This window comes from Helicoverpa armigera, chromosome 11 (assembly GCF_030705265.1).
Source record: "Helicoverpa armigera isolate CAAS_96S chromosome 11, ASM3070526v1, whole genome shotgun sequence".
NCBI lineage: Eukaryota > Metazoa > Arthropoda > Insecta > Lepidoptera > Noctuidae > Helicoverpa > Helicoverpa armigera.
In genome coordinates this window covers 1,274,794-1,289,888 of record NC_087130.1, presented here as the reverse complement: position 1 = coordinate 1,289,888, position 15,095 = coordinate 1,274,794, and the positions used below count along the sequence as shown (strand labels likewise).

The 15,095-nt window shown below is 35.6% G+C and overlaps 1 protein-coding gene across 1 annotated transcript in view; it reads left to right on the top strand.

Moving 5' to 3' along the window:
• The window catches only part of LOC110373694 (adenylate cyclase type 2), a 217,996-nt gene that overhangs the window by 87,129 nt on the left and 115,772 nt on the right, over nucleotides 1-15,095 (top strand). Inside the window, exon 3 of the mRNA XM_064036823.1 lies at nucleotides 3,049-3,255. Within this exon, the coding sequence (XP_063892893.1) occupies nucleotides 3,049-3,255 (207 nt within the window). The remainder of the gene's footprint in view (nucleotides 1-3,048; nucleotides 3,256-15,095) is intronic.

Sequence of the window (15,095 nt, the reverse complement as noted above, 5' to 3'; positions counted from 1 at the left end):
TATGTCGATAAAGAAAAAAAATTAGATATTTCTTTTTTTTTAATTCCTAGTTTTACATGTAGATTTTTCTTCCCATAGAGTTTTTCCAAGTACTACCTACCATGTTAATTGCCTACCAATATAAACGAGAAAGTTTGTAGGTATGCATAGACTCTTGTTCCTCTTCCACACAAAAATGACTTACTTGATTTTAATGAAACTTAGCAGTGGCATCGCTTATCGTATAGGCTACTTTTTACCCAAGTGCGGGAAATCGTTTCGTCAAGAAGCGGATGAAACCGTGAGCAGAAGCTAGTATTGTCTTACATGCAAAAATATGGCGCGATCAACGATCATTTCAATTGTTTGTAGTTCGCGTATGAACGCTCGTAGAAGCGTAGTCACGCGATACTCGTGTCGTAGCAAGTATCACCGCAATGACGCGTAGCGCTGCGGCTACGTGCGTAGCAGCGGTTTGTGGAGTAACCAAAACTCATAAAACTGTGTCGTGCCTACGATGAGTATGTGTGATTTATTAGTGTGTTAAAAATAAAGCTATGGCGCTAGTAGAAAAGTAACATTAATTTAACGATAATTTAATAACTTAAAATTAAAGGATTTAGTGTAGTTTTCGGAGTATACCTTTTTTTTCAGCCTGTACTGTCCCATAGCGGGGCAAAGACCTCCCCCATAGCCTTTTATCTATCTCTATCGGTTGCTTTCGGTGGCTAGTCCACGAGGAAGCAATCCAAGTCTTCTCTCCAGCGTTTCCTTGGTCTTTATCAAGGTCGCCTTCCATCATCAGTGATCCATTTTGTGGTGATGATGGCCCACCTGAAAGCAAGTTAATTTGCATTATACTTTAATGTCCTGTCATATTTAATTTAATTAGAGTTTAAAAAATTACACGCATTAAAATAAAAAGAGTTAATAAATTAAAATATGAAAAGGAAATGTTAATTTTCCACGTGATTAATAACGTACATTTATAATTAAGCTGGCAGTGTACATTACTTTTCTTTTATCTTTAAACGTAATATTTCATACTGTTTCATATGCCTTGCGGTGAACAATGTACGTTGTGAATGCACGGCAAAAATGTGGTTTTAATTAGGACGGTAGCAATGAATGAGGTACCTCGGTGCATATTATTTTATTCGAAATTACGTAGGAATTTACTTTATAGAAAATTTATGAAAAACAGTTAATAGTAATAACAGATTTTATTTAAAATATTTCGGATAGTATCTAACTGAATCCAACGTTTTTTTTATATACCTAGTATCATTTTAGTAAAAAAAGTCCAGACATTCTTCGGTCTAAAAATGTGAAAATAATCTGACCCATCCTTTTTTATTTGAAGCTATATTTAATAGATACTTTGTGAGTGCTTCATCATATTACAGGGTATAAAATTATATTTGCGAGTTCACCGAACTCGTTAGCTTAAAAAACCTTACATTAACGCTGCACTTTAAATGTCACGTTTTCTACCAGTTCTTTGTTAAAAATGCAGTAATAATAATGACGCCTGATATTTTTGACGTCGCTGACGGAACTATTTTTCACAGTATAATGAGCGAAAATAATAATCTTTGCCCTTAACAAAGGCCTTTTGTCAATACTGTGAAGAAAGTCAACAATGTAAATAAAGCCCTTTTTTACCCAACTGACAAGAAGGGTTATGTTTTTATGTATTTTATGTACAAGATTTAAAAATGAAATGTCATTAAAAAAGATAATAAGTAAAAGGCTCACTAAGTATTCTCTATGATTGTTGCGAAGATACGCTTCTACTGGAGCATTTATTTATTTAACGCATAAAAAACATTACAGCAGATTATTAATTAAAATTCACTTAATTAAGGTGTAACTATTCCAATATACTTCAATAAAAATATTACTTATAATTAAATCTGCTTTTAAATAAAAATGGCTGTGTAATAAATAAAAACTTTTACCTGTATAAAAAAACTTCTTCGCTTTTTATCGATATTCTCGCCATCGACATTTTCCCATCCCTACTAATCACCATTGTCCCCGACTATAAAACAGTAAGGCTGTTTGCGTTTAGTTTTTGAGTGGGGACAATGGTCGGCCTTGTCGACATCTGAGGGTAGTTTCACTTGTACACATCATTGACTAGACCCTTTTGTTTCAGGATTCAGGCTTTATAGAATGTTCTTTTGTTTTTTTCCGTATTTCAAGAGTCATTTAGAACAGTTTGAGCTGGGGCTTAGTACTTAATAACTTGTGACGGTTTGAAACTCTGTTTGCTCATGTTGTAAGCATATATCTCTTGAAAGCTTCTATGGTTCAAAGTGAGTGCGCAAACATAAGTTATATCTGGACACATTTTATTTTAATACAAGATTTCAAAACCATAGGAAAATACAAGCATTTTTCTTCGCGAAGCCAATCTGTCTCGAAAAAAAAATCTACGCAAACAATTGTTCGGTTTTCGCAGATGATTATAATATTTTTAGACGAATATGTACCTACCTAAAATACAGTAATAAATCTATTTCAATTTTATTTGCGTTCATCGATTTTGCATATATCAATAATGTCTTGTTGTATTTGGCCTCAGGCTATGGTTACGATAGCAATCTCATATCATTTATTATTGAGAAAGTAATATCAAAGTACCGTAGAAATAAGATCTATTTTATTCCACAATTTATATGGTAACTTAAAACATATATAAAGTGGGCAATGAACTTCATTCATATTATTACACTAAAATTGGATTTATTTACTAAACGCAATTTTCTGAATATATCAAACTGATATGAAATAGGGTTCCATTACTTCGTAAGTCGTTTTATGTGCTTAATTTTTCAATTGCAAGGAAATATTTTTAGGAAATACTACAAACTATATAATATGACACATCTTTTAGTATTGTCGGGGAATCCCGTGAAGTTATTATATAGTTTATTGAAGTACAATTTATTTTATTGAAATCAAGTTTAAATTGGTTAGTCAATCAGTGTGTTATCCTACAATTTCGCTCTTCATTGATTACAATAAAACATGACATAACAACCAATTTTTTTCTTGTTACAGGAACTATCAACCCAAACAAAAGCGATAGCATCACTATCCGTCATCACATTCGTGCTGTCAATAGTGTTGTGCCTAGCGCTGTTACCAGCGGCCCCGGAATGGGAAGCACTAGCGCTGGCCGGGTCACTTCTAGTGACGTTCAGTCTCGGGGCCGGGACGCTGATGGCGACGCATCATGCGCCGTTGCCGCTCTTCGCGTTGATATTGGTAAGTAGTTGAATATTATAGTGAACGAGCTGTTGTTACCAGTGGCCCCGGAATGGGAAGCACTAGCGTTGGCCGGGTCACTTCTAGTGACGTTCAGTCTCGGTGCCGGGACGCTGATGGCGACGCATCATGCGCCGTTGCCGCTCTTCGCGTTGATATTGGTGAGTTAAATATTATAGAGATAGGCACTTGGAGAGGCCTATGTCCAGCAGTGGACTATGATAGGCTGATGATCATGACGATGATCATGATGATGAAATATTATACCTAGTGAATTGAAATAAAAGGCTGTTCTTTAGGTTGTTGAATTGGCAATAAAGCAACCTACAACACTGCTGTACTTTGGACATTTGAATTATCTCTCATCAACACTCTTATCAGAAAACTTTATAATCCTTTTGCACTTAACCCATTTTTTTTTTCGGGTTGGCGCAGCCTGTTTTCTCTTTCCATACTCTTCTGTCTGTCTTTACAAACGTAACATTATTTATAGCCATATTGACATTCACAAGAGCTCTTTAACACTAGCGGATTTACCGCTTGGTTTTCCTACGCGCTTTATATTTTGAGCGACAAAAAGTTTATCATGAGGTTTCAGGCGTCATACCTATTTTCAATCGGTACGTAGTTGTCCTAAATGTGCATACAATCCGCGCGTTGTCGCGCTGAAAAAGAAGGAGAACTCGTATAAAAGTGACCAAAAAGACTTTAAAACTACTAGCCTACTTTCAACCAGTAAAACGTTCTATCAAACTTTATTATTTGTTGAGCCTTAACCAGGGCTCTTGAGAGTGATTCTTACATATTTGATGGCATTACCTGCTAGGTCGACTTAGCCGGATCATTTATTTAGAAGCCGTTGCTAGCTTGCTTGATAGAATTTTAGAACGCTGAATTTTGGGCTGTTTATTGTAGTATTAACAATGTTTTGGGCGTTAACTACATACGTATAATTTATCTCAATTTTAAAAAAAGCTTCTACAAGTTTCAAAGGCAAAGTCAAATCGATTAGCACTTATGAAAGTCAAAGAAATATATATCTAATTATTTTCTTCACATGAGTCAGGAAATTCATGTAAAAAGTCTAAATAAAAATAAAATACTTCAGCAAAAAAAGTCATACGAAATGAGTAGCTTTGGTAAAGACGGGTCTTAATCCCATTTGAGTTCTCCCACAAAAGCTAATTATTCTGAACATAGAGGTATGCTATCATACGGCTGGAGTCGTACTAATTAACTGACATTTACTTCTTAAGGTACGTTAAGACGAAACGAATAAAAACACAAGTAAGAAGTAGGTAAAATACGAGCATTTTTAGGGTACCGTTTTAAAGATAATGATACATAATACTTTGTGCCCGAATTTTACTTTTCCTTGGCCCGTTTTTTGCAGTTTTTTAAATTGTTTTACTATTAAATGATTTTAATGTAAGTAGACGCAGAGCATTCTTTTGTTTCCTTTCTAAAACAATTAATAGTTGGGATAGAATGAGCATTTGCTAGTTACCTTACTGTGATATACAAAAGCTGTCATAGTCTATGAAGTAATTGGGCTGACTACAATAATTGTTCCTTTAGATACTAAAATTAATACTAACGACATTGTTAGCCCTAACCTTATCTAGCTGTTCTAACAAGATGATTTTGACAGCTGTCTAAACAGCCTATCCAATATCATTATTAGCTATAGTCAAAAGCCCTTTCAAAATCAACGTCTTGTAAGATTATTATTGTTACCAAGAAAAGAGAAGTATCAAAATTCATTCCCCAAAGTAAATATTATAAATGTGGCATAGTTCTAATATGAGTTTAGAAATACAGAGGGTTAAATAACGTTTATTTTCTTCTTAGATATTGAACAATGAGAAAGTTTTGAGTTCAAAGATATGAAGTTTTCAACACAAATAAATGGGTTTCAATTCTCAATCTATGTTTATTTCCTATTGTATTTACTTTATTGAAATTCGTACATTTATATTCATTGTTTTTTTCACAGTCTTAGTTTTATTTGTCTTGAGCACTTAGAAGATGCATTTTTGAAATCATTTAGGTACAAATAATATAATTTACAATACATACGAAAATAAGATAACTTTAAGTAGTTAATTATGCATTTCACTCTTCTATATGTAGGTATTAAACTTGCTTTATTAAACGTAAGTTCCAACAATAAATACGAAATGGCCAATTTTTTATAGCAATCTTGTTAAAATACAACCAATTGCTAAAAGTTCAAAAATGTATTATAAACATATATAATACCGAGTAGTTTATCTGTTTTTTTTTGGGTTATTACCGACTAGATAAGTTAACTATACAAATCTCTATCTCTATGTTAACACGTGTGAGACATACTAACATCTGAGAGCAGATAAGCATCTCAATTCCCTATTCCCATTTCCCTATAAAACCCAAAGAGAGGTTTCCCATGTAATCCCAAGCGGTAATTTTTTGTGGTATTTTCACAAAAGTTTTGTGGGAAACTGGGGATAATCTGTTAACAAATGAGAGCCAATTAGATATCTTGATTTTTGCTCCTGTCCTGTAGGGTTGGTTTTATTTTTGGTAGTAAAAAAAATATTGTTATATAAGTATTATAGGATTAGAGATCTATTTGTTTTGGTTGACGAATTAACTAGCTTTCGGCATCTGATGCAGGTGAACTTCATCTCATAAAAACTACTTCGCTCACCTGGATAAAACGAACCCTAGACTTCCTCGATAAATATGTCTATTACTAAAATTTATTTAAATCAACTTGTAGTTTCTGAGATAAGTCACATTCAAATAAACTTTTCTTAACTAATTAATGCTCAATCCTTCTCCGTGTGAGAGAAGGCCTGTGCCCAGCAGTGGGACGATAAAACGCTGTAACAGTAACTTTAATCTATGAAAGTCCGTGTGAGCTTAAAGTATCAGCATGTCGATTCTATAAAATATCACAACTCACTTCGACATCACTCTCACTTCGACTTCGATCTAAAGGTAGAATTCCGTGGACGCGACAATAGTCAACCTATGAAAATGTATGGCACCGTTGTCGAGGCCCGTGACAGTCGCGCGCGGCCGACGAATTTCGTAAGCTGCTCGCGGCATTGTCAAAAATTTAATTCTGGTTTTACTAAAATTCTATAGATGTTATTAAGCGCTAGACCATGTTGAGAAGCGTACGGCCGCGAGCGGCTCACGAAATTCGTCGTCCGCGCGCGACTGTCGCAGCCCTCGGCAGCGGTGCCATACATTTTCATAGGTTGACTTTTGTCGCGCGCGGCTGCGACAATCGCGACCCACGGAATTCTACCTTAAAGTTTCGTGATTGACATTGTCAAACTACACTAGCGCTACACTATCGAGCGTGTTGACAAGTTGAACTAAATCAAAGTCGAGATTTTGACAGATCTGTCAAAATCTGTCTATCTATAGGGAGGTAGGGGAGAGATGGGCAGTTGGGAGACATGATCAAATCAGAATAAAAGGGGGGTCCTTTTATTCTGATTTCTGATCATAGTTTTGTTTTTTTTTATTGGGTAGTTTACGTTACCGACTGGTAACGGTGTTCATCCATAGACTATCTGTCATTTCTGTGAGTTGTCAAGAACAAACACTCGTAAAAGTACTTAAATATTTTGTTGCGGTTTCGGATCGTTATAAAGAGAAAACTAATGAAAGGTATGTGTATTTTCTATTATTAATTATTGATTGTCAAAATCTCCAGTTACAATTATAGTAAGTCGATGCAATCCACACCTATTATACCTTTAGAAGAGAGTACTACAGCAATAGTTAATGGGCCCCACGTTTTTATTTTAGTCTAATATGACCGGGACCACCTACGTAGGTTGACAGGTAAGTAACTATTTTTTATTTTCTAGTTTTCAGTGCCCTTAAGATAAAACCGTTTAACTTAAAAGTTTTTTTACCGATTTTTTTTTCATAAACTAAGTCAAAAGTGTCCAATGCTCCCTATGGTAGGGAGGCTTGGACATACCATGTAATGTATAATTTGTAAATATTTGCTCTTCTTCGTCAGTGAAAATTTGTGAGGTTATAAATCTGCGCGAAAAATCCTTTATAGAATCTTGTTTCAGGTACCGTTGCCAACTTGATCTAGAGACTATTATATTTAAAATAGTGTTTAAATAAAGTTCTAAGTGTTTTAAAGTGATTAAGTGCCTACCTTTAACGATGGCTAGAATGTTTTTGCTTAAATCTTTATTAGAAGAAGCTCATGCTTTAGATAATTTAGAAAAGCGTCAACAATCTGCTAGAATTCGTAGTTTATCTTTATTAACTCGCGATGATGACTATGTGAGCATATATAGATTGTCAAAGGAGCTAATAGGCTAGTTTCCTAAAAAATAATAATTAGTCCGTCTTGTAGATTGTCCAAAATTAAGCGATACGTATTTTTTCTTTTTTAAATTGGATCAGAACTTGTAAAGATATAGCGTGTTAAAGTTGAGTGTGACGTCACAAGTTGCTACAATTTTCAGGACACTGTGACGTAAAAGGCCCCCACTCCTAATTTTTGAAGTGTATTATCTTTGTCATTTTATGTTTAATTAAAAAAAGAAAAAATACGTATCCAATATTTTTTTATTATCTAAAAAGCGGACTAAATATTATTTCATTATTTCGACCCTGGACACTACCCTATTGACCAACTGGAGTCTGATTTACTGCCCCTGATAAAGCCCACAAAACGTCGAGGCAAAGGACTTACAACTCGTGTAAAAGTAAGTATTGACACAGTTTATAGTTGAAAAATTGTAATCAAGCACACAATAATAAGAAAAACACTTAGTTCTTAATAAGGAGTATTCCCTTTATGTGGTTTCCCCGCCAGCTGATATGTTTTCAAAAGACTCTGTACTTCAGTTATAATATTGGTATTCTCTTAAGCATGAAAATAACCAAATTGGTCTCAATTTTGTTTTCACTAAATCCAGATAAAGTAGGTATTACATTTTTTATTGATTTATTGTTTCACAGATACTATGTACTTTACCATTCTTGGCTAGTGGCGGTTACCAGAAGGTTATTAAAGAGGGCATCAGAACTTATTTATCGCAACCGTCTGCATCTCGTTGCATAAATGAAGTAGTGGAAGCTCTGAACAATCCGGCCGTAGTAAAAAAATATATAAGGTTTCCTCAAAATCAGCAAGAAAGGCAAATTGGCGCTGTCAGTATTTTTTTTCGTAGGGTAAGCATAGATTATATTCACAGCACGAATTTAGAGATTTCTGTTTATTTTATACTTAAAAGCTGCCTCAAATTCCTTACAATAACAAATTATAACTAAAACATCATATTTAGCTAAAATTCTGTGTCAAAACTGATAAAATTAAAACTGATTAATCTCGGTTGACATTTTGTCGAGTGGGGAAGTCACTAGCACAGCATTGGTCGATGTCGAGCTCACTTCACTTCGCAAGTGATTAGGTGATGTTTACAGAATGCAAAATCAAGGTGGTTCTGAATCGAATGCGAAGTGAGAGTGAATAGCGAAGTGAAATGCGAGTTGTTGTTCGAATTTTATAGAATCGACGTGCAGGCAGGCCTTGGCCCTGTTGGGCCCCGCTGGGGTTGCTGACAGTATTCTACTTGTGTAGCCCTTTCATTTGATACCCATATTGAGGGGGCTGTGCCATTTTGTGCCGGCGGCCATATTGGATTTAATTAAAGGTGGTATACAAAATTTCAGACCAATCGGTTGACAGGAAGAGGGTGAAATTTGAATTACTAAATTTGATCCAAGAATAAATAATAAAACAAACGGGGTGAGCTAAATAAAACCGTTTAAATATCTCGTAATGTTGAAACTGAGTGTAATTTTTAGGAAAGCTCTTTCATTATATCTAGCCGAATATAAGAAATGGCAATAAAAGTTGATAATGATCTGTAAAATCTGATTTTTTATGCAATAAATTGTGAAAAAGTGCCCATCCCTCCCCTACCTCCCCTAAAGTATGAAATGACATTACGAATCGAAGTGAAATGCGAGTTGTTGATCGAGTTTTATAGAATCGCAGTACAGGTACCTATTAATAATTTTACTTCTCTTAAAGTGTTCGATTTAACCGTACCTATAATCCTTGTTTCGTTATGATCATCAAATAAAGCGTTTTGTGTTTGGCATCACCAAATACTGAATTTGAAAATAGATAAGCCGATAAACGGACATTGAATAAAATAGTTTTACCTCAAATGGTATTACACGGAAGGAAGGACAGGATTTAAGCCGACATCACAGTCCAAATAGGGTTGATTTCAAAAGTTCCCTAATTGCTAATTTGAAAACGGACACTGAAATAACATTTTATGGTTTGGTTCCGCTATTTTCGGAGACAGTTTGACGTAGTTAGCTAAAATTAATTATGTAGTGTTGGACAATCACGGCAGAAAATATAATTTTAATTGAGAAATTGCAATTTGAATTTCAGGATTGCAAAATTATCATACTTAGTTATACCTAGATAGAACTGTTCTCTCTAGTGTAATTTTTAATATCCATTATTATTGTATAGTTTATGTTATTAGGCTTGTAATTAGATGACCTCTAATTCAAACAAACATATTGCAAACTTACTTCATTTTCAAATAATAAATAAAGTACTGGCAATCGTTATCTGAAATGAATAAATTAAGGGTTTCATCGCTCTTAATATTCCCAAGACGTAGAAATTAAATCAAAATTAAATGGAAACGATATCATTTATTACAGCAAAAGATTTTGGAAATTTTCTATTTTCATAAAAGTTCCTTCACAAGATGAGTTCTTCTTCATCTAGCCATATAACCAGGCTAAACAAACAGCCAAACTTATCCACTATTATTATATAATATTATCTTCGTTGTAACATCGGCTATATACACACTATGATCAGAGTCTTGTTCAAACAAGAACCTTCCCCCAAGGAAGTAACATACTTCAAAATTACTTGAGTATTATCCTTATCTTACCTAAAATAATATACTTCCTTTATAATATATACTAGATTTTGACCGCGGCTTCGCTCGGTTGGTTTCACCTCTGTTCACCGGGATAAAAAGCCTATGTGTTAATCTAGGGTGTAACCTATCTACTTACGAAATCTCTATCAAATCGGTCCAGCCCTTTTACATAAAAAACATCGTCTATATATTCTAACTAACTTTCACATTTATAATACTAGCTTTCGCCCGCGACTTCACCTGCGTCATGTTCGGTTATATCGCGTTTCCAAGAGAACTCTTCAAAGTCCGGGATAAAAAACTATCCGAGTTCTTTCTCAAGGTCAACTCTATCTCTGTACCATGTTTTATTAAAATCAGTTCAGTGGTTTAGACGTGGAAGCTACATCCGGTTAGACTGGAAGCCGACCCCAACATAGTTGAGAAAAAGGCTTGGAGGATGATGTGGTTTAGACGTGAAAGCGTAACAGACAGTCAGACAAAGTTTTTCTCGCATTTATAATATTATTAGTAGTAAGATTTTGCTAAGGAAGTCCATTAATCTTTGGCGAGTTTACCTTGAATTCTGCCGACCCCTTCGTGTCGGCGGCGTTTCATTAATTTGAAGTTTCTACATTGTAAAGTGTTCGATAAGTTTTTGGAGACAGCTTCTGTCAACTGCTTTTGTTATTTATTGTGGTAGTGAGATTAGTTTGGTTTCCGTTGAGTTACAATAGTAGTGCCTTGAAGGATATCTAAAGGTTTAGTTAAAAATATTCGGTAAATAATATTGGTAAAGTTGAGTGAAAATATTTACGTTAGATTGTACAGATATAGGGATATAAAGTTTCATTCTCATAATGTTGTTCTAAAGTATTCATATTATGAAAATCATCCTCCGAGCCTTTTTCCCAAACTATGTTGGGGTCGGCTTCCAGTCTAACCGGATGTAGCTGAGTACTAGTGCTTTACAAGGAGCGACTGCCCTGCCTGACCTCCTCAACCCAGTTAACCGGGCAACCCAATACCCCTTCGTTAGACTGGTGTCAGACTTACTGGCTTCTGACTACCCGTAACGACTGCCAAGGATGTTCTATGACAGCCGGGACCTACAGTTTAACGTGCCATCCGAAACACAGTCATTGGTGTCTAAGATACTTAGAAAGTACATACAAACTTAGAAAAGTTGCATTGGTACTTGCCTGACCTGGAATCGAACCCGCGCCCTCATACTCGAGAGGTTGGCTTCTGTTCTGTTCTTTGCCCACTAGGCCACCACGACTCATAATATAATTAATTATGAATATGAAAATGTAATCTTAATAAAGAATTTAGTATTTGACTGATATCTAATTTATAAAGTAATTCTCTACTTTTCATAGCTCTAGTCGTTCTTGCAACTCTGGATTTTAAATAATCGATATTTTTCATTAAAATACCTTTAATTCCTTAATTAGATTCCAATTTAATGATCATGATGTTGAGATTACAATACTTATCACTGATTTTAGCAACCACGTTTAATAACCCAATAAAAACAAAACTTAAACCGAGCGAAAACACACCTACAAAACTTTGTTCAAGTATATCAAGGAAAATGCTCGTGTAAACACTATGTAACTTTGGTTATGTTTGCATAATAACTTTGTAAGTGTTGATGTATCAGCGAAACCCTCGACAAAAGACGGGACTCATCATAACCTCATAATCTCATGAACCCTTCACCTTTACCTTATCTCTCTGTATCCTAGATAGGGTTCGTACAGACCTATACTTTCTTATGGGGATTCTTAGGAATAGTGTAGTATACAGAAATCTTGTAGATACTGACTATACTTAATTTATCCGAATACCTAATAAATCACGAAATACTTAGGCTACGAGTGAAGATTAATAAAATAGAAAACAGCATTTGAATTCAAACATGGGATAGAGATCGGTGGAAACATTCGCTGGTAATGTACATACTTTACATCTCTAATTAAATAAATTAACAACATTTTAATAGTAAACAGCTTTTTGTAGAATTTAGCAGTACCTAAAACTATGTTCTACAAACTAGTGGATAAATGTATAGTAACACTGTTTTCAACACTACAGTTGGGAACCCTAATCTTAACCCACAAAACGCCGTAACATTTACCTCCACATCTGTCCAAGTTTTCCGTCCTCCGTCGCTGACTCGGCATAATTGTGCCAAATTTACATAAAATTTCAACTTTCCTCCGCTTGTCCGGTTTAATAAAATCTAAAGGTGGTACGCTGTTGATGTTTTAGTCCGCAATTATGTCTTTGAACATTTTAGGGTTGAGATTTACGTTTGTTGTGATAATTAATTTCTTGGAAGTTTGAGTTAGAATTATTTAAAAGAGGGTCTTTGTTCAAAAGTACATTGAGTTGAGAAAAAGATGAAAATTAAGGTAAAGCTCTAGTGGATTTCCCATTGCCATAATACATATAACTCCTAAGATTTTTAAATCGATACTGACAATAATACTACCTAGATAAAACTTACATGACTACAAAATCAATCATCAATTTGAAATCCAATCATATTCTACCAAAACAAAAAACATCACTACAAACCGAACCAAAGAAGAAGAAAAATCACAGAAATAAATTGCAAAAATTACAGACATGACATTTGAAATAATAAGCTCGGTGCTTGAAGCACTTGAGTGGCCGCCGGGGCGCCCAGCGACCAGGGGCCCGATTCTCCTAAGTTAATAATGTCAAAATCGAATAGAAATTGAATCGCAATATGATCGCAATAGCAGTTTTAACCATATCGGGAATTCTGCTACTAATATAAGACCAATCGTATTCCAACGACGTTCGATTGGTTTGCGATTGGTCTGCTATTTTGGTCTATAGGTACGGTAGTTTGCTCTACAATCATATTGCAATCGTAAATCATTTGCAGACAAAATTATTCATTATTGAATGACAGAAAAGGATAAAAACGTTTATTTGAAAGAAAAAACGGAATGCCACATACGCTTCAATCGGAGTCGAATGTGAATCGTATGTCGCTTAAGTAAAATTAGGAGAATCGGGCCCCAGGGCGCTGGGTCGCCAATCACGACCAATGCAATTTATCTAACAAACGCCTTGCAGAGAAAAAGAATGCGTCGTGTAAATTCAAAGACTATAAAACCACTTGACTGCGCATACAGTGCCCCGACGCTCGCCAAAAGTTAGCGATTTTGCGCGTACTATAAGGCTACGATCAGTACGATCCTTTAGTAGCGACCGTGAACTGACCAATAGTAGCCGCGGATTATGCCGCGTCCCCCCGCCCGCAGTGGTGAGTCGTGTTCTTAGAAGAAATTGGCGAGTGCGCTCTCTAGTGGTTATTTACTTTATGTGTAAATTCAATTTGCCATGCAGGGAATGGGATTAGTTCACACTTGGTATTTAAAATTGCAATTATTAGTTATTAGTTTTTCTTGCGTTTTTAGTGTTGTAAAATTTTTTTTAAATATGTAGTACTATCCATTACTGACTTTGCTGAAAAAAAATATGTAGACGAAACAACTTTACTAAGAGTTTGGAGATGGTTTTTGTACATCTGAACTTATCGCATTTATGCGATAAGAAGTGAGCTTATTATTAAGTAATAGCGGCACATATCACAGCCGTTTAGAAGGTTCAACAGTCAGTCCACGGACATACCATATAATGTTTTGTTCTTCTGTTTTCATCCATTAGAATTTGGGTTGAGCATCAGGTTTCAGACACCACATAATCTTTATCATAAGTTTCGTGCCAATATCACTCACACTGTCCTGTCCTTTTACTATTACAACATTGAACTATCTTCATATCCCTTTACACTGCCGATATCTGAAATATCTGAAACGATGACGTCATTTAACCTCAGACATATCAGGGACGCAATCTTAGCGTGGATCGGCTACGGAATTCAATTTCCTTTGCGGCCTAACATGTTGCGTTGTAAACATGGAGAACAAAATTAGTAGCGGAGATGTTATAACGCAAAATGTCCTAAGAAATTAGCGAGTCAAAATGCGTGTGTTCGGGGGACGAGGAACGATATATGCTGCGCCCTTACCCCTTCTTTAGAATCTTATGCCTTCATTAGAATCCACACATTATTGATTTCTGATACTTACGCGAATATTAGACATTTAAATAAAATTACTTTTAAGGATTTTATCGCGGTTATACCCCCATTATTTTGGTTTTACCATTATTTTCAAAATACCAATCTTTGACAGAGTGGTTGGAACAAGGAACCCGAACGCCTCATTAGTGCTCTAGTAACTTATCTCTAACTTACAAGAAGGCGCCTGACCTACCTTCCTCATGGAATCTCCGTTATCTTTCTTTAATCCGTGTTTGGATATCATCGCGATATGGGACATGTCCATACTATGTATCTCTTTTATGACTTGTAGGCCGTTTATGAAATAAATGAGACTTGTTGTTTTAAATGGATTTCGTTTGAAAGGTTTTTTTTGTGTTTGAGTGGATTTTAATTAAAGGTTTGTAGGTATGTTGTTATGGCTCGTGAAGAGCTCGTGGCTAAGTCAAAGCCGCGCGGATCGATCGATCATAAGGTTAAGCAACGCTTGGCGCGGTCGGTCCGTGGATGGGTGACCATCTTGTCATAATGAGTTCTTCCGTGTTTCGGATGGCACGATAAACTGTAGGTCCCGGCTGCCATTTAAACATCTTTGGTAGTCGTTACGGGTAGTCAGAAGCCAGAAAGTCTGACATCCAGTCTTACCAAGGGGTATCGGGTTGCCCAGGTAACTGGGTTGAGGGGGTCAGATAGGCAGTCGCTCCTTGTAAAACCTTGGTACTCAGCTGCATCCGGTTAGACTGGAAGCCGACCCCAACATAGTTGGGAAAAGGTTAAGCAGATGATGAGGTATGTGG